The 19,138-nt window shown below is 36.9% G+C and overlaps 1 protein-coding gene across 3 annotated transcripts in view; it reads right to left on the bottom strand.

Moving 5' to 3' along the window:
• Positions 1–19,138, bottom strand: part of DCAF6 (DDB1 and CUL4 associated factor 6) — a 133,733-nt gene that overhangs the window by 17,564 nt on the left and 97,031 nt on the right. For all 3 annotated transcript variants that reach the window (XM_049635147.1, XM_049635145.1, XM_049635146.1), the window contains 2 exons: positions 17,411–17,497; positions 16,863–17,190 (listed from right to left, as the gene is read on the bottom strand). In XM_049635147.1, the coding sequence (XP_049491104.1) occupies positions 16,863–17,190; positions 17,411–17,497 (415 nt within the window). The remainder of the gene's footprint in view (positions 1–16,862; positions 17,191–17,410; positions 17,498–19,138) is intronic.

Below are 19,138 nucleotides of genomic sequence, written 5' to 3'. Positions count from 1 at the left end.
ATTTTAACACAATGAACAGTCTTGATCTAATGGTCACATATGAAATTCCACATTAAAAATTAGAGTAATATTCTTTTCAAGGGCCCATGAAAGATTTACGAATTTGACATGTACAAGGCCACAAAGGCAGTTTCTACAAATTTCAAAGAATGCATCTAACACCAACTACATTCTCTGATCACAAGTCAGATGTTAATGAAAAAAAACTAAATTTTTACAACTTTAATTTAGAAAAAAAAAGAAAAAAAAACTATAAAATAATCTCAAAGAAAATAGAAGAAAGGAAATGATAAAGAGAGAAAAAGGAGAAATAAAAAACAGAAAGAATAACAATATAGAGTTCCGCCATGATGATGAAGAAAAAATTAAGGGGGTTTAAATAAATAATGTTATGAATAAAAAGGTCATTATAACTCAAGACAGTAGAAATGAAATAGACAATAAAAATACTATAATAACAAATTTCCAAACTTAGATGAATTGACACATTTTTTAAAAACCTCTTAAAACTGACTAAAGAAGAAAGAGATCATGCAAACAGTCTACAGCTATTAAAGAAGTAAAATAATACTTAAAAACCATCTCCAAAAGAAAAAAACTAGGTCCAGCTGGTGTTATAGGTATAATCTACTAAACTTTTAAAGAAAAGATCATTCCAACCTTATACAAACTCTACCAGGGAAAGGAAAAATAGGAAATATTTTTCTCTACTTATGTTTAGTGTAACTCTTTACCAAAAATAGGATGAGGAAAATATAAGAAAAAAATTTCATTCCAAATATAGATACAAAAATCCTTCGCAAAATATCAGCAAATCAAATCCAACAATGTATCAGAAAGATAATACATCATGATCAAGTTAGGTTTATCCCAGGAATACAAAGATTGTTTAACTCAGTTCTGTATGTAAGGATCTTGAAAGTCCTTACTCCAAACTCACAAGTAAAAAGCTGAACAGACTGAAAAATCAACAACTCTTCTTGGATCTGTAAGAAAGGGGAGGACACAGGGCAAATTGCTATTCCTAAGACTGGAGAGAAAAACAGGCAAACAGGGAGTCATAGCTTAGCAAAGAAGAGACTTGAAGGTAAGAACACCTGAACTGTGACTGAGGGACTGCTGGAGGCTCAGTGTGGACAGCTCTAAGAGTTAAAAACGCCAGGGGAACCCAGTCATAGGGTGCCCACCCCCAAAATTTTCAGATTTACCTCCAGGAGCCAGACCAGATTGCCACACTAAATACTGGAGAAAAATCCCCTTGAGTTTCTGGCAGGGAGAGGGTAAGAGGAAGTATTCTGAAATATGCCAGAGCATTCTCTTCTTCTTATAAGGTCTGCTCTTAGTGGAAACTAGTTAACCAGAGTCCAATGTGCTGGGGTACTATCAGAGTCCAACTAACCTAGGGGAGGGAAATAGCCAACTACAGCTCTCTACAGGATGACCCTGGTCATCCTAGCCCACCTAAAGGGAAAGAAAAAAATAACCTAATGAACACTTGTAAAGTCCAGAGATGTATGTTCACTAAAAGACTGAGAACGAATCATAAGATTAAGAATGCTTCCCCTCCCCGACGCCTTACAACCACATTGCTAAAGGTTTAGAGCAGTTCCTTTTACACAGAACGCTATACACATTTGAAGAAACAGAGAAAGCATCAGAACCAGACATGACAGGGATGTTGGAATTATCAGACCAGGAATTTAAAACAATTATGATTTGACTATAATTAATGAAGGGCTCTAATGGATTAGGTACACAACACGCGAGAACAGATGGCCAATGTAAGCAGAACGCTGGAAATCCTAAGAAAGAAGTAAAAAGAAATGCCAGAGATAAAACAAAGCACTGTAACAGAAATGAAGGATGCTTTTGATAGGTTTGTTAATAGACTGGACATGACTGAGAAAAATCCTTGACCTAGAGGATATATCAATAGAATCCTTGAAAACCAAAAAGCAAAGAAAACAAAGACTGGACAAAAACCCAATCAAACCAAATATTCAAGGACTGTGGGATAACTAAATAGATATGACATAAGCGTAATGGGAATACAAGAAGGTGGAGGAAAAAAAAAGAAGAGAAATATTTGAAACAATAATGACTGAGAATTTCTACAAATTAATGTCAGACACCAAATCACAGATCCAGGAAGCCTAGAGAACACCAAGCAGGATAAATACCAAAACAAAACAAAACAGACACAAAAAACAAAAAACAAAAAAAAACCCAGAAAACAACAAAATCAAAAAAACCCAAAGCAAACCAAAACCAAAATCTTATACCTATGCGTATCATTTTTAAAATACAGAAAATCAAAGATTAAAAAAATCCTGGAGGAAGCCAGAGGAAAATAAACATCTTACCTAGAGAGGAAAAAAAAATAAGAATCACATCCAATTTCTCTTCAGAAACTATGAAGCAATAAGGGAACAAAGTAAAATATTTAAAGCACTGACAGAAAAAAAAAAAAAAAAAAATCACCAACCTAGAATTCTATGCCCTGCAAAATGATCCTTCTTGTGAATGAGAAATAAAGACTTTCTCGAATAAAAGGAAAGGAATTTGTTGCCAGTAGACCTGCCTTGCAAAATTGTTATAGAGAAGAAAAAATATATAAATCAGACATATGGATGTATATAAACAAAGAACATCAAAGAAGGAATAAGTGAAGATTAAAAATAAAAACTTCATTTTTTTAATTAAAAAATTTTTTTTAAATGTTTATTTACTTTTGAGACAGAGAGAGACAGATTGTAAGTGGGCAAGAGAGGGAGACACAGAATCCGAAGGAGGCTCCAGGCTCTGAGCTGTTAGTCCAGAGCCTGACGTGGGGCTCAGACTCACAAACCATGATATCATGACCTGAGCCGAGGTCAGACACTTAACCAACTGAACCACCCAAGTACCCCTAAACTTTCATTTTTCTTACTCTTAGTTTACCTAACAGATAAGTTTCTTCAAAATAATAATAATAGCAATAATGTATTCCATTATGTATGTTGATGTAATATATCTTATGTGTATATATGCTTATGTATGCTTATATTAAAGTGAAATGAAAGGCAGCAATGATACAAGGGACACAAGAAGGAATCAGGATTTTGTTATCATATAACACTCACGCTACCTGTGAAGTGGTGTAGTATGATTTGAGAGTGGATTGGATTAGTTGTAAATGTACACAGCAAACTCTACGGCAACCACTAAAAAAGATTTAAAAAAGAATTGTAGCTGATATGTTAAGAAAGGAGAGAAAATGGAATCATATAAAATGCTGAATTCAAACCACAAAAGGCAGAAAAAAAGGAAAAGACAAAAAATAGGAACAAAGAACAAATAGAAAACTATAAAGAATATGCTAGACATTAATCCAATTATATCAATAGTCACCTTGAATGTCAATGTTCTAAATTACACCAATTAAAAAACAGATTATCAGAATGGATCAAAAAATATGACCCAGCTATCTGTTGTCTACAAGAAATCCACTTAAAAATAAATAAAGAAATCCATTTAAAAATAAATAATTAAAAAAATAGATTAAAAGTAGATAAATGTATGGAGAAAAATATCCCATGTTAAATACTAAACAAAAGAAAGCAAGATTAACTATATTTCTTTTGGACAGAGCAGACTTCAAAGTAAGCCAAGTTATCAGGGATAAAGAAGGGCATTAAATAACATCAAGGGAGTCAATTCTCCACGAACAATCTTCAATGTGTATGTGCCTATCTAGAGAGGGTCAAAACACATGAGGAAAAAACTGACAAATGCAAGGAGAAATAAACGAATCCACTACTGTAGTTGGGAGGCTTCAACACCTTTGTCTCAGAAAGGGGCAGATCCGGGAGGCAGACAGTAAAGCCATAGTTGCACTCAACAACTGGTTGAGTTGATCCAACTGATCAACTGGATATAATGGACAACTACTGACTACTTCATGCAACAACAGCAGAATACACATTCTTCTCGAGTTGAACGTACATCAATATACACTACGTTCTGGGTCATAAGACACATGTTAAAGGCTGTTTAATATTAGAACATTTGTAAGTGTATTAGCTGGCTAAAGGAGAAAAAATAGAACTCAATAGATGAAGAGTTAGGTGACTGATTAAATCAATACTCGTTCATGATAAAAACTGTTAGTAAACTAGGACAGCCTAGGTAGGGAAGCCCCCTAACCTCATAGGAGGTATCTACAAAACCCCTGAAACACCAGTACAAATAAACTCATGTAGGCACTTTTTTCAAAATCAGGAGCAAGGTATGATTCTTACTATCCTCATTAACCAATACCCAGTAAGCAATAAGAATGAAAAGGAGGAAAGAAAACTCCTTTTTGGAACGATATGACTGTCTACATAAAAAAGCTTAAAAGAATTTATATGCTAACTAATAAATATAACAGAAAAACACTTGGGTAGATATAAGATCATTATATAAATCAACTGCATTTCTAAACACCAGCAACAAACTATCAACAGAGTATGAGTTTAAAAAAAAAAGGGAGGCATAAGTTTAAAAAAATTCATTTACAATGGTAACAAAAATGAAAGTATCTATAAATAAGTTAAAAACCGATATGCAAAACTTGTTCATAGGAAATTATAACCTGTTATAACCTGGGGGCACCTGGGTGGCTCACTCGGTTAAGTGTCCGACTCATGATTTTGGCTCAGGTCATGATCTCATGGTTCACAGCTTCAAGCCCTGGTTCTCTATCTCCCTCTCTCTCTGCCCCTCCCCCATTCATGCCCATGTTCTCTCTTTCTCTCTCTCTAAGTAAACAGAAAAAAATAATAATAACCTGTTACTGAAAGACATTTTTAAACAGCCTAAATAAATGTAGAGATAACTTAATATTGAGAGGATAATTAATTCTCCAAATTTACTTCCAGGTTTATTACAACTATTATCATATTCTGATGACTCATAAGTAGAACTTAATATGTTGATCATAAAACAGACCAAAAGACAAAGAATAGCCAAGTCCCTTCTAAAGAAAAATAAAGAGAAGAGACTTGAAGAGACTTGGAAGACATTAAGATTAAAAAACTAGAGTAATTAAAGAGCGTGGTATTGATGGAGGGGCAAACAAATTGACCAATGGAACAAAACAGAAAGCCCAGATATAGACCTGTGTTTATCTGGAATTCTATAATATGACATAGGTAGGATAGCAGCTCCCTGGGGAAATTCAACATTTAACAAATGAACAGGGAAAATAGGGCTAACTAAATGGGCACACATATACATCATAAATAATCAATTCCAGATGGATTAACACCTTAAATTGTCGAAAGAAAACTTTAAAAGAAAATTTTCAATTTTTTTGAATCCAGGGTAAGGATTTCTTAAACAAAAGGAAGTTATATGCGTAAAGAAATGATACAATTCAACTACATTAAAATTAAGAATGGTTTCTCAAGTCAGCTTAAAGTAAAAAAGAAAAAACAAATCACAAACCAGAAAAAATATTTACACACTTATAAATGATAGCAAATTAGTATCAAAAATATATAAAGAATTCCTTAATAAGTAATAAAAGTTAAGACAACACGGAAAAGAAAAACAACTCAATTAAAACAAACCAGTAGAGGGACACCGGTTGGCTCAGTAGGTTAAGTGTTCAACTGTTGATTTCAGCTCAGGTCACGATCTCACATTGTGAGATCGAGCCCTGAGTCAGGCTCTGGCTGAGCATGGAGGCTGCTTGGGTCTCGGTCTCTCTCTCTCTCTCTCTTTCTCTCTCTCTCTCTCTCTCTCTCTCTCTCTGTCTTGGTCCCTCTCTCTCTCTCTCTCTTTCTCTCTTGGTCTCTCTCCCCTCTGTCCTCCCCCCACCCACTCTCTCAAAATAAATAAATAAACATTAAAAAAAGAATAAAACAACCCCAGTAGAAAACCAGGTATGGCCAAAAAACAAACGAGAGATGCATAATCTCGTTCTGTAAATACAGAAATGAAAATCAAGACCATGAGATAGCACTGGACACCAAATTTTGCTAACGGTAGCAAATTCAAAAAAAGTGACAAAACCAAGTTTATTATTTTTTTATTTTAGAGAGCAAGTGAGAGAGAGTGGGGCAGAAGGGTAGAGGAAGAGAGCGGGAGAGAGAGAGTGGGGGAGAGAGGGAAAGAATCTTAAGTAGGCTCCATGCTCGGTGCAGAGCCTGGCATGGGGCTCAATCCCACGATCCTGGGATCATGACCTAAGCCCAAATCAAAAGTTGGATGCTCAACCGACTGAGCCACCCAGGGGCCCTATTTATTTAAAGATTTTATTTTCAAGTAATTTCTACACCCAATGTGAGGCTTGAACTCACAACCCCGAGATCAAGAGTTGCACGCTCTACAGACTGAGCCAGCCAGGCACCCTAACAAAACCAAGTTTTAAAGAAGATGTGGATCAGTGTGATTACTCAGTGACCGCATTAACTTATACTCCCACGTTGGAAGACAATCTAACTTATAAAATCAAAGATTCCATTCCTAGGTATGTACCCCAGAAAAACCCAAGGAGACATATTTCAGAATGTTCAAACCAACACTGTTGTTAATAGCAAAACTGTAAACAACTGCCAGTTAACCAGGAAAAGGGATAAATTATGGATTATTATATAGCAGAAAACAGACTGAGCATCAGCTACACATTACAACATGGGTGAATCTTAATATAATGTTCACTGAAAAAAATAGCAAGTCCTGGTCTCACATCTAGTATGATGTCCTTTTTTATAAAGTTTAAAAGTGGGTAAAACAATTTAAGTGATATATTATTTTGGCATTTACATTCAGGATAATTTTTTGTTTCGAAAGTAAGGCATGATCAACACAACATTCAGGAGAGTGGTTGCCACTGGTAAGGTGGGCAGGGGCACAGAATTGGGAGGTGTATGCATAGATCTGAGTTACTGGTAGTCTCTCAGTTCTTGGCTTGGGTGCTGGGTTTATTGAGATTCACTTACCATTAAATAAATGAAATAAAGAAAAGGAACTAAGCATAAGTCAACAATGACAGTGTGTCACAAACCAAGAATTAAAACAAATACAATTCTCCCCTCCTTAGATTAGGTTAAAAGCCCTTAATAATGCCAGTGCCTATGCAAAACTCTATGGCCACAATTACTATTTTATAATTATTTGTATGTGTCTGTGTATCCCACTGAACCAAGAGCTAATGGAGGCTGTAATTTTCATTATCCTTAGATTACCAGCATCTACCACAGAGTTTGGTTCATACACGTTTATTGAATGGATAAAATAAACACAAAACTGATTCATTATAAAAACAAAAACACCTCAAGGTATCAGCCATTTATTTGGGAGACAGCATTTACTAGAAAAAAAATCTACAATGAATCTAACATATAACTGACCTAAGAAAATAAAAACCTAGATTCCTGACTTTATATTTTGATTCCTTCCTCTTCCCCAAGAGTCTTATTTATTTATTTATTTATTTATTTTAATGCTTATTTTTGAGAGAGAGAGAGAGAGAGAGAGAGCAGGGGAGGGGCAGAGACAGAGGGAGACAGGATCTGAGCATGCTCAGGGCGAACAGTGCAGAGCCTGATGCAGGGCTTGAAACCCACGAACCACAAGATCATGACCTGAGCCAAAGTCAGACATTTAACTGACTGAGCCACCCAGGTGCCCCTGTATTTTATTTTTAATACTGCATAGTCTAGAAAACTATTTCTAAATGGTCAGTAAAATTCTTAAGGTAACTCCAAGTTTAAATTAGGAAGTTATAAAAATCAGAAACAGGGGCGCCTGGGTGGCTCAGTCAGTTAAGCTTCCAACTTTGGCTCAGGTCATGATCTCACAATTCGCGGGTTTGAGCCCCATGTAGGGCTCTGTGCTGGCAGTGTGGAGCTTGCTTGGGATTTTCTCTCTCTCTCTTTGGCTCCTCCCCCACTTGTGCTCTCTCTCTCAAAATAAATATATAAACTTACAAAAAAAATCAGAAATAGTCTGTAAGCCCTACTAAAAAAAATAAACAAGTTGACACATTTAGTAGTTAGAGGACTAGGCTAAAATATAAGGAGAAATTAAACAGAAACTAAAAATATAAAATGTGAATCACTTTGCCTATTATTTTCAATATGGTTTATCCTTTTACAAAACACTATCACAGATAGCTAGAGTGATACAATTGATATTATTGGTGTCATTAAAATGGTCTGTGGGGGAACAAAGAAATTTTAGGGTAGAAAAAATGGTTTAATCCAGATTAGGAGAGGATTAATTTATTTAACCTGGAATTAAATGACATGAGGAGTAATTCAGTTAGTCAAAGGAGGTTAATATAAAAGGATACTGTACTAAGGATAGAACGTGAGGACATGGTCAGATTATATAGCAGGTGAATTTTAAGTTAAACTATTGGAAGAAATTCTTTACTGTGCAGGTACGAAAGAGTCGTCTAGTCTAGGAATCTAATGAACTTGATACAATTTAGAATGTAAACTGGAAGAGCATTGTCCAAATTGTGGGATTTTTGTAGGTGTTCCACAAAAAGTGTTTGTGAAATGTGCAAAATAATGGATTAAGCAAAGCTAAACAGGTTTCTTTGTTGTTAAGTCTTTGAAGAGGCTTTATGATGTTAGTTTCATGAATCTAAAAAGACATATACACAATGTACTATTTCCCAAATTTTGTGACACCACTGTAGAGTATCAGGGCACTTAGGGCAACAAGAAAACAAAGCACACGCTGCCCAGAAGCTTCTGGAGGTTCCTCGTCCACCACGTCAAGGAGCTGGAAGTGCTCCTGTGGTGCAGGAGATCTCGCTGTTCTCGGATTGCTCACGGTGTTTCCTCCCAGAAGCCCCAAGCCAAAGCCATTGTGGAAAGGGCAGCCCAGCCGGCCCCCAGAGTCACCAGCTCAATCCCAGGCTATACGGCGTGGAAAGTGAATACGATAGATGCTCATGTGCACATTTTCTTTGTGGTAAATACAACCTTGACCACTCTGGGGGCAGGAAAAAGAAAAAAAACCCAAAACATGGACACAATTTGCTTATGTGAGCTGTTGTGGGGGGGAGAGCGGGGGGAGAGGAATTGGGTTCTTTGCCTCAAACCGTATTAGTAAAGCTAAGGGACAGCAGGCCTGACACTGCTGTCTTCAGAAGAGTCTGCTTCCAAGGCTGGCTCTTGGCTGATGTCTGGGAACTTGACTTGTCCAACGCTGCCTGCAGTGTTCTGCCTGCCTGGGACACTGAAGCCTGATGTACCGGCTTGCCTGGATGGTCTGTAATAAATAAAGTGAACACGTCCTTTCCTCTTGGGTCTGGAATTTAGGTAGTTGTGGTTGGTGTGGAGGGTGCCCACATGACCACCCCCCAATAAAAATGGTTTCTGAATCTCACGCAGGTTTCTCTGGACAGAAACACTACACAAGCATTAATACACTTGATTACTGAAGGGAGAACATTCTATGGCCCATGCTGGGATTGGGAAAATGTTGGAAGCTTATGCTTGGATTCGTCCAGACTCTGATGTGTCTTTTCTCTTGTCATAATTACAAATGAACCTAAATTCTGTGAGCCTTTCTAGGAAGTCATCAAATATGTGGGAAGGTTGTGGGACCTCTGAAACAATACAGTTGATGTTTGAACAATGTGGGGCTTAGGGACACTGACCCCCACTCCCATGAAGGTAAAAATCTGCATAAAGCTTTTGACTCTCCAAAAACCTTACGAATAGCCTACAGTTGATCAGAAGCCTTACTGATAACAGAAATAACAGAGCAACATATACTTTATGTTGTATGTATTATATGTTGTATACCTAGAGAGAAGAAATGTTAAGGAAATCGTAAGGAATGTTAAGAGAATCAAAGTCAAAAATTTACATTGTTATTTATAAAAACATCTGCATATAAGTGGATCTGCACGGTTCAAAACTGTGTTGTTCAAGGGTTAACTGTAATTCATAGCTTTTCATTTATTTCAAGTTTAGGAAATCGGAGGAAGAAAACAACAAGCCAGATCATCTAAGGAAATATGAATAAAAACTTAGCTAGAATTTAGTAAAAAGGTATCTTGTTTGCCCAACTCTTATTTACATATGCATGTATGTATTCTTATGCTGTCCTCAGACGTGCTTACTTCTTACACAGGGAAATATACACATACACATACACATACACATACACATACACATACACGATAAAGTGTTATACAGACAGCATAACAGATGTATAAAGGGCACACAGAAGAAATGTTCAGTCCTGCTTGGGACTATGAAAGGTATGGGGCCAGGAAAAGTTTCAACAAGAAGCAACGTAAGATGAATATTGAGATGAGGTGGCCGACATGATGGTGTCAGTGACAGGAGGGCATTTCAGGTAGAAGGCACACAGTGAATAAAGCAACAGAGGCATTAAGTGTACCCAGAGATGCTCCCAGTAGGTCTGCTGTAGTCTGCGCAAATTCTGGCCACGGCCATGACAGAGAGCGCCCTGCAGGCCAGGCAGAGGAGCTGGAGTTTTCTACATTGCAGGCAACGGAAAGCCACTGAAAGTGGACGTGATGAGGACAGAGGTTGGAAGCAGCTGGAGGGCCATATGAATAGAAGACCAGGTGACAGGTGATGAAGTAATAGCAGCTGAGCGAAGAGTAAGGGATGATTACCATTTTATTTATTATTAAAAGAAACAGATTAAATGTGGCACCTATCATTCAGAATCTCAGCAGATTAGGGTTAAGACCTATTCACAAAACACTACAGGACAGTCCCTCACGTAGACTGGCTATATGAGCAGAGCAGATCATAACGTGTGATAATTTTGTTTTTCTAATTTTATTTTTCTAATCTTATCTTAAGCAGAACTTTACATTCCTTGAGCATCCCCAACTGCTAATGGGGAAGCAGACTAAATGTGTGCTCGATGTCAGGAAAAAACTACCTTGTAATTAGAAATTTCCTCCATATAGGAAAGAAAGAACAGAGGTAAAGAAGCTGTCTAATCTCATTAGCTCTGAGGGAAGGGAAGAGGCACATTTTCTTTTTTTTACCGTTGTTGATTAGTTCTTGACACTCTCCGCTTCAATTTGTTAGCTTCTCTGTAACTTGTTTAAAGCAACATGGTACTTTTTAATTGCAATCTTCACTGTAAAAGCAGAAACTGGCCTTGAGTACTTGAGATGAAAGGTAGAAACCAGAAAATCAAAAAGCCCTTAAACAAATTCCATTTTATGTTTCATATTACCCCTTTGTTTTGGAAACTAATGAATGGTAAGTAACAGACATATGTCCCTAGAATTAGATACAAAGTTGATTTTGTCAGTAAACCAGGTTTGGGCTAGAAGAATAATGGGATTGAAGCTCACTTTAAAATTGTATTTAAAAATGTACCCCACTGTCTTCAAATTACAGAAGTGTCTGAGACTTAGATAGCATCTTGATGTGCGACATTAAGTTATTAAAGCTATTTATTAATAAAACAGCTTTCCTTAAAAGTCAGAATTTTACACCTATGCATAGAATTAGACTCAAGTCCTTATTTTACTTCCTGATTTCAAGGGAAAGGAGTATATCTGAATAATAACAAAAAGTTGCTAAGGCTAATTGCTTTGCCAATCAAGTTTTTTAAAAAAAAGTAAGTTGCATCCTTTGACAAAATATCCAAAATGAGTAACCAATAACTTAGAGTACATCATTTTCAGATGATAGTTACTTTACCATGTGACACACTCGACGTGGGTATCAGTTACATCTGCACACAGGAAATTTCTCTTCATTCTATTCTCATGCAGTGCATGCAGCTAAATATAGTCTGTGAAAAGCAACCTGCTCACAAGGCTGAGCACTCAGAGTTCAGTAAGTTTGAGGAGGTATTAACTGTTAATAGGAAAGGTGGTTAGGTGTGGAAAAGGAGGACCTGGCAAATTCATCATAAAGAAAAAATAAATAATGAAGGAACATACTGAATTACCTCATTATTCTATCACCTATTGTTGTTCCTCTGATATTAAATCTAGTGAAGGGAACACAATAACTAAAGTCACTCACAAAGACTTCAAAGAACCAAATATTTAAAGCATTAATAAGGTCACCACTTCTACTGTTAATCACCTAGATCTAAGAAAACTTCTGTGTCTCCTCCTGACTTAAGGAATTATGTGAGATTATGCCCTTCAACTTAAAAGTATATGAGGAGATTAAGGAAACAGAGACACTCACTGAAGCTAGACTGGAAAGGAAGACTTGGCACTTAATCCCTTTTATCTTTAACTAGATTAGAACCTAACCCGTTGCAGAGTGCAGGGCACTGCAGGGACTCAAACCACCAATACCATCCACTGCGACACCTACATTATGCTCCCCAGGGCTATGCTGCTCTTTCAGAAAAAAATAATTAAGCCCTGAGCTGACTCATTTGTCCTAACCATAGACTCGATAACAAGCAAGCAAAGAATAACAGAGCTTTTCACTCTCTAGGAGTTCAGTTCTTTCTCTGTTACCTTTTTTCTCTCTGTAATTTTCTTTCACAAAGAATACACTTGAATCATTAGAAATACTGAGAGTGATTATAATGATGAGTAAAGAGATGGTGACAAATTTACAGGACACAAAGAATTCTGGCTTTAAAAATAAAGGCCATGTTCCCCAGGGTCCAGAATAGGTAAACGGAACCACATTTCTATGCATATGAAAAATACATTTTTTAAAAAGTGGTTAACAGGCCATACAAGGTTAATATTTTTACTAGTTACCAGGAAAGTCTTTAGAGCATCTCAATGGAGTCTACAACGAAAAACGTCCAAGACTATGCAAGAACTTCTTCAGGAAGCTCACTCACACGCTTCCCAGAAAGCAAGAACCTCTCGGGTTTGGCAAAAGAAAAGAGCTACCAGCCAGGCCATAATACCGTTTACTGTAAGCTCCCTGGGGCACCGTGGAAAGTTTATGTGGAGGCCATATAAACAGAAAACCTGACCAGGATCCTTCCATTCCAAGGGCACGGGTTTCTATTTCTAAATACGGTGTACAATATCACTAAGGGATACACATACTACTTTTGTTTATTATTTTTTAATCCCAAGATTGGAAAGTATATGTTTGATTAATTATTCTTTCTTCAATTTAGTTTCCATTTGATGTGCTGTGCTCTGGCCCTAGACAAAGTTAAACGGGACCAAATATGTGGTGATTTATAGAGATTTCATTGTTTTAAACTTCGGATATCTGCCAGTAGAGACATTTTACCACAGACTATAGTTGTGCTTCTCTAAGACCGATCTGCCAAAGAGCAGAAATTAGAAACTATGGTTCTTTGGCAAATCTGGCCAGTCGCCTGTTTTTGTAACAGCCTATAGGCAAAAAACAGTTTTTACATTTGTAAGTGGTTATATTTTAAATGGTTATATAAGTACCTACACAGTAGCCTCCACTTTATCTCTTGGCCAGCAAAGCTTAAATATTTACTATCTGTTTCTTTAGGGAAAAGCTTACTGAGCTCTGCCATAGAGGTCCCAGTTGTATTTGTACCGACACTAGCTATGGTTCATGGGCAGAGCGTTCCATCCTAAAACATCTATGTTAGTGGGTAAGGCTTTTATTTTCTAAGACATTTCCTGCTCATGCTTGATCTCAGTCCAAAAGTGAAAAGCTGGATCATATTTATCTAACCAAATTAAAAATGCAAGTCTTTATAATGAAATAGTTACTTTACATTGCAAAGAACTGCTTTGATATTTTTAATAATGTGCACCAAAAATGGCTTACTTACAAACTTTTTAGCTTTCATTTTAAAAATTAAATTTGGGGCAAAAGAAATTATGAGATCCGCTACGTCATTCTTCATACACATTGAAGTACAGACCTAAGTATACACTTTTACCATTTTTAATTTTGGGGCCATTTCTTTACTCTAACCAAACTAACCCTGACTGGGCCTCTCAAGTGGCAGCAACGAGGGAACTCCGAGACGTGCGTTCCTTTAGTTGGGCATTTCATCAAAGTATGAAATGTATCCTTAGATTCTAAAAACCAAACAGTGTAATTTTTACAAGAGAACTTTGAAATCTTTTGTCCCTCTGGAAACAGAAATTCTCAGAAATCATACGCCTACTTACAAGCTGGTAAATAGTTCTTTTCATGTTCTTAAGAAGTAAAGTATCTTAAACTTTCTCTCTTTAGCATAAACGTCAACATACGTATTCCTTCAATTTAGAAGATAAATAGGCAGTTGTCTTAAGGATGAAGAACCCTTGGCAAGGTGCAGCAATATTAAAAACATACTTTATATAGGCAGTTCAAGATTTAATCGAGATGGTGCCAAGAAGTCAGGAACTATCAAAATTATTTAGATAAAAATCAGAAGGAAGATTTTTCACCATTTACAATTGTTGGTAAATAGGAATAATGCAAATCTCAAAGAAAAACTGATGTAGTTGTTAAACAGTCACTATAATCGCTTTAGTAATAAAGGAAATGAACTACACTGTTACATACATACAAAGACGTGTGTACTGCCAAGGACTTAGTACATACATCTTTGTATGTATGCAACACTGTAGTTCATTTCCTTTATTAAAACTGTTTCCCTGCATTCTTATAAATGGCTTGTGGATTTGTCCTCTCTTCTTCAAGAAGTTATTAAGTTTCTTAAAGAGTGAGAATTTATTATCCTTCTGTTACTCTTCGGTAAGTTCACTATTATGTCCAACAGAATAAAATAAAATATATGGGACAAACTAAGGCTATATACCTGAGCTGAACATACAGAACATTAAATAATATATAATAATAATTTTTAAAAATCAGGGAAGCCAATGCAGACCCAGAGGAGGTTTCTGATCTGGATCTAGCCTGAGAGTATGCACTGGAGACCTCCATGGAGTAGGGTCAGCTCCAGGCCGCTGTCCCTCATTTCCTTGCTCCCTCCAAATCCTCCTTTCTCCCTGATGCTCAACTACTGTGTTTAAAAAAGAAAAAAGAAAACTTTTTAGGTCTAAAATATACAAATCATCTGCTTAGCACTTCAGTTTCCTCAGCTATAAAGTCGGCTTGGTGTAAAAGTGTTATAATTAGCTTGGATAGAAGATGATAAATAATCACGATATTTTATAAGCGTCTAACATCTATTAAAAATACATAATTTCTTATTTAAGCAAATAAACCTGGTAAGTGATTTGGTGCATTTTACTAGAAAGTACACTTAAATTTTATTTTCAATTATGACCTTAGCATCATTTTTAGCTACATAAGAAGTACAAAAAATAGAAAATTAAAATATATAAAAATAAAAGACATATATTCACTTATGTAAATAGAAAGCCATAAGTGCATAAGCTTAAAATAATTCTACAGACTCTAATTCTCCACCCTGGGTTTCAGAAACCATCAATTTGATTTTCAAACTGTGCTACGCTTGCTAACCTTACCTGTATTCAAGTGGTTTTGATCTCCCTCTTGGGTATGGAAAGAAATGGGACTAAGTTTTACTTGTCTAAAACAGAGACTAAGAATGCTGAAGACTAATGTGCGGCCGGTAAAGAGAAGATGGTTGGTTCATCGCTAAGTACAAATATTGGGAGAGATCACTTCCTTTACATTTAAAAACAATGCCATTGCCAAGTAAACATTCTGATTAAACGTAACTGAAGGACCTGTCCTTTCGTAGTCACAAAAGGTGGTTTCGCTGAACTGGAAGCAGTTCTGTTCCGGATTTCTGCTTGGCCTCTGTCAGTCTTTATCCCTAAAGCCATTCTTGGTGTAATTGTTTTTCAAGTCTGAGTAGCCACACAGAACATCCTGGTTGCTTAATACAGTTATTGTTTATTTAGTGCTTTCAAAGTGGACGGATCCTCTGACTAAATAATTGATGGATTTTTAAAAATTCTTATAACAATTCTAGATAATCATAACCTAATTTTATAGATAAGGAAACTGAACCTTAAAAATATATTAGGTAGTTTGAATGAGGAAATATAGCCAAGTGGTAAAACCAAGATTCAAACCCAAGTCATAATGCTCTTGATCATTAATTTACCATGAAAGAATGGCAATGCTATATAATCTTTTCACTGTATTTTTCACTTGTCAGAAATGTCAGAATATTTTACAAACAGTAGTATAGTGAGCATAGAAATATGTGAAATGGTTCTTCATACCTGTGTAAGCTAGGACTTTAAAGATAAAATTTTATTCTCTGGAAAAGGACAGAGCTTATACTGAGATATGATAGCATTATCTGTGGAAATAGTTTTTAAAAAGTATGGAATGCAATATACTTCAAGAGATTTTATCTACTAAAAAATAGAATACACCTGTATTGATCACACAAAATAAAAAATGGCAAAAGTATATGAACACGTGAGCGATTCTTCGTTGTAGTTGTAATATTTGTTATCTGGTATGATTTTTCATTTTCTAAATTGGGTTACCTAGTAGACATCAGAGAACAACATAATGTTCTCAAAAAGAGAACTACTATCACACGACCTTCAGCCAGGGTCAGTAGAAAAGCAGAAAAACCGAATGTGAAAAAAACAAAACAAAACAAAACTGATAAAGGCCAGGATGTCTACAGCTAAATATAGCTCTGACTTCATAAATAACCTGTTGGTCGTTCTCCACATTCCTTTCTCTTGACCTGTAAGTTGAGGAGCAAGCCTCAGGCCTGGACACACAGAGCAACAAGACTTTATTCCCCTCTTAAGTACACTTTGTTCAAAGAATGTAATACGTAAAATCATTTACAGTTTAAAAAATTCTGTGAGTTTGTATGCCTGAGATACCCTTAGGGGAAGCAACTGTAAAAAATGGAGAGACTCCTTTATGTGACTTCAAACAAAGCCTGGTGAATTGCACTTTTTTAGAGTTCATTTTAATGAAAAATCTACCAACCTGTCACCAGGTCCTGCTCGATACCTCGCACCTGGGATCAGGACTGGGTCGTCATCACTATCATCTGTGTCCTGGAGAGCAGAGTCCCTGGCTAATGTTTCCTCATGAGCCAAAGGCCCGATGGCTTCTGTTTGTGACTGAGGCTCAGGATTAGTGGTATTTTGATCGGCAGCACCTTCAGTGCTAGTTTGATCTGAAGTTCCTGGTTCCTTGCCTTGTTCAGACAAAGTAGATTCTTCTGGAACCCCACAAGAGCTATCAAGATTGAGGTCATTTCTTTCTCCTGAGCAGGAATCCAATGGCTCAGATGTGAACTTATCTGATTGTGCTGTTAGAAAATAAAGTAGAAACAGCTGGTCATGTTGGCAACATTATTTAATCTAGCCTTAAAGCTGGCAGGCATTTCCTAATGAGGAATTTCCCAATAGGGAGAAAAAAATTCCATAATACATCTATTTGGAAATGGTCTCAGGAGAGAGTAACATAAATTACGCTTCTCATTTGCCCACATGAAGCAATTATCTAAAGAGAACAAGACAACTACTCACCTGTATCTACACGATTCTGAAGTGTGTTTTCTGCAGATGTACCTTCCTGACATGTTGTTGCATCCTCTGACGATTCTTCAAGAGCTTCTGGGAAATAAACCAAATTATCATTTTTTAAAATGTTTATTTATTTTGCGAGAGAGAGCGCAAGCAGGGTAGACAGAAAGAGGAAGACACAGAATTCGAAGCAGGCTCCAGGCTCTGAACTGTCAGGACGGAGCCCGACACAGGGGTCGAACTCAGGAGCTGTGAGATCACGACCTGAGTCAAAGTCGGACACTCAATTGACTGAGCCACCCAGGCACCCCACCAAATTATCATTAAATCCAAAATTTTTAATAAAATGAATACCAGCTGAATACTCTCGCTATCCTATATATAAGCGGCTCTTAATCCTTTTGGGATCATAGAATCTTCTGACACCCAGACATAACCTCCCCTCAGTACAATGCAAATATCTACGTCCACACCGAACTGTACAAACACTATCAAAGATGGATGAGCAATCCCGCCCACTGCCTCCTCCCAAAGCCCAGGCAAGGACCTTCATAAACCCGTGGTGAAGAATTTCTGCTTGAGATAAGCCCTCACAACTGACATTACTTGCTCTTGCCTTGTTTCTAAACTTCACAAAATCTAAACTTAAAACTGAGTATTTTTCTATCCCTTTACCATGCATTTAGTAGAATCTGAACTATCATGAACCCTACCATCAATTCTCTTTTGGCCGCTGAAAATACTTATTTCTGGGATTTAACTCTAAGATCCATTAGGGATCAGTCTTTTTTGCTCCTAACCGCGCATCTGCTTACTAGAGAGTTGTTTTACACATACTTAATTCTTGTAAACTCTGTTATATTGAGGCATCTATTCCTTTAATAAGAAGTGGAATTCATTTAGTCCTTCATTTACCAAGTATTTTTTGAAAATCTACTGTATGCCAGTCCTGGCCGTCATTCATTTCATGCCATTTTTCTTTGATTAATGAGCTGATTTTTCTATGATGGCCCATCACCAGCTATATTTATTTTTAATACTCTTGTTACTGTACCAGGCTAAATTTTTGAGCATTAGTTCCATCTGATTTTCACCAGCTTTATGAAATAGCATACAGTCAAAAATGGATGTATAAAAGAAAGCAAATAAGCAGTTGCTAGGGGTTAAGGGGGAAGGAGGATGGGGGATGGGGTGTGACTGCTTAATGGCTGTGGGATTTCCTTTAGAGAGGATAAGAAAATGTTTTAGAACTAGACAGATGCAATAGTTGCACAAAATTGTGAATGGTCACTGGATTGTGTACTTAATTTTTTTTTTTTTAGATTTATTTATTTTTGAGAGACAGAGAGAGACAGAGCACAAGTGGGGGACGGGCAGAGAGAGAAGGAGACACAGAATCCGAAGCAGGCTCCAGGCTCTAAGCTGTCAGCACAGAGCCCAACGTGGGGCTCAAACTCACAAACCGCAAGATCATGACCTGAGCCAAAATCAGTCGCTTAACCGACTGAGCCACCCAGGCGCCCTTAATTTTTTAATGTTTATTTATTTTTGAGAGAGAGAGAGAGAGAGAGAGAGAGAGAGAGAGAATGAGTGGGGGAGGGGCAGAGAGACAGGGAGACAAGAATCTGAAGCAGGCTTCCGGCTCTAAGATGTCAGCACAGAGCCCAATACGGGGCTTGAACACACAAACCATGTGATCATGACCTGAGCCAAAGTCGGATGCTTAACCGA

The sequence above is a fragment of the Panthera uncia genome, chromosome F1 (genome assembly GCF_023721935.1).
Source record: "Panthera uncia isolate 11264 chromosome F1, Puncia_PCG_1.0, whole genome shotgun sequence".
Lineage (NCBI taxonomy): Eukaryota > Metazoa > Chordata > Mammalia > Carnivora > Felidae > Panthera > Panthera uncia.
This window is presented reverse-complemented; position numbering and strand designations above follow the sequence as displayed.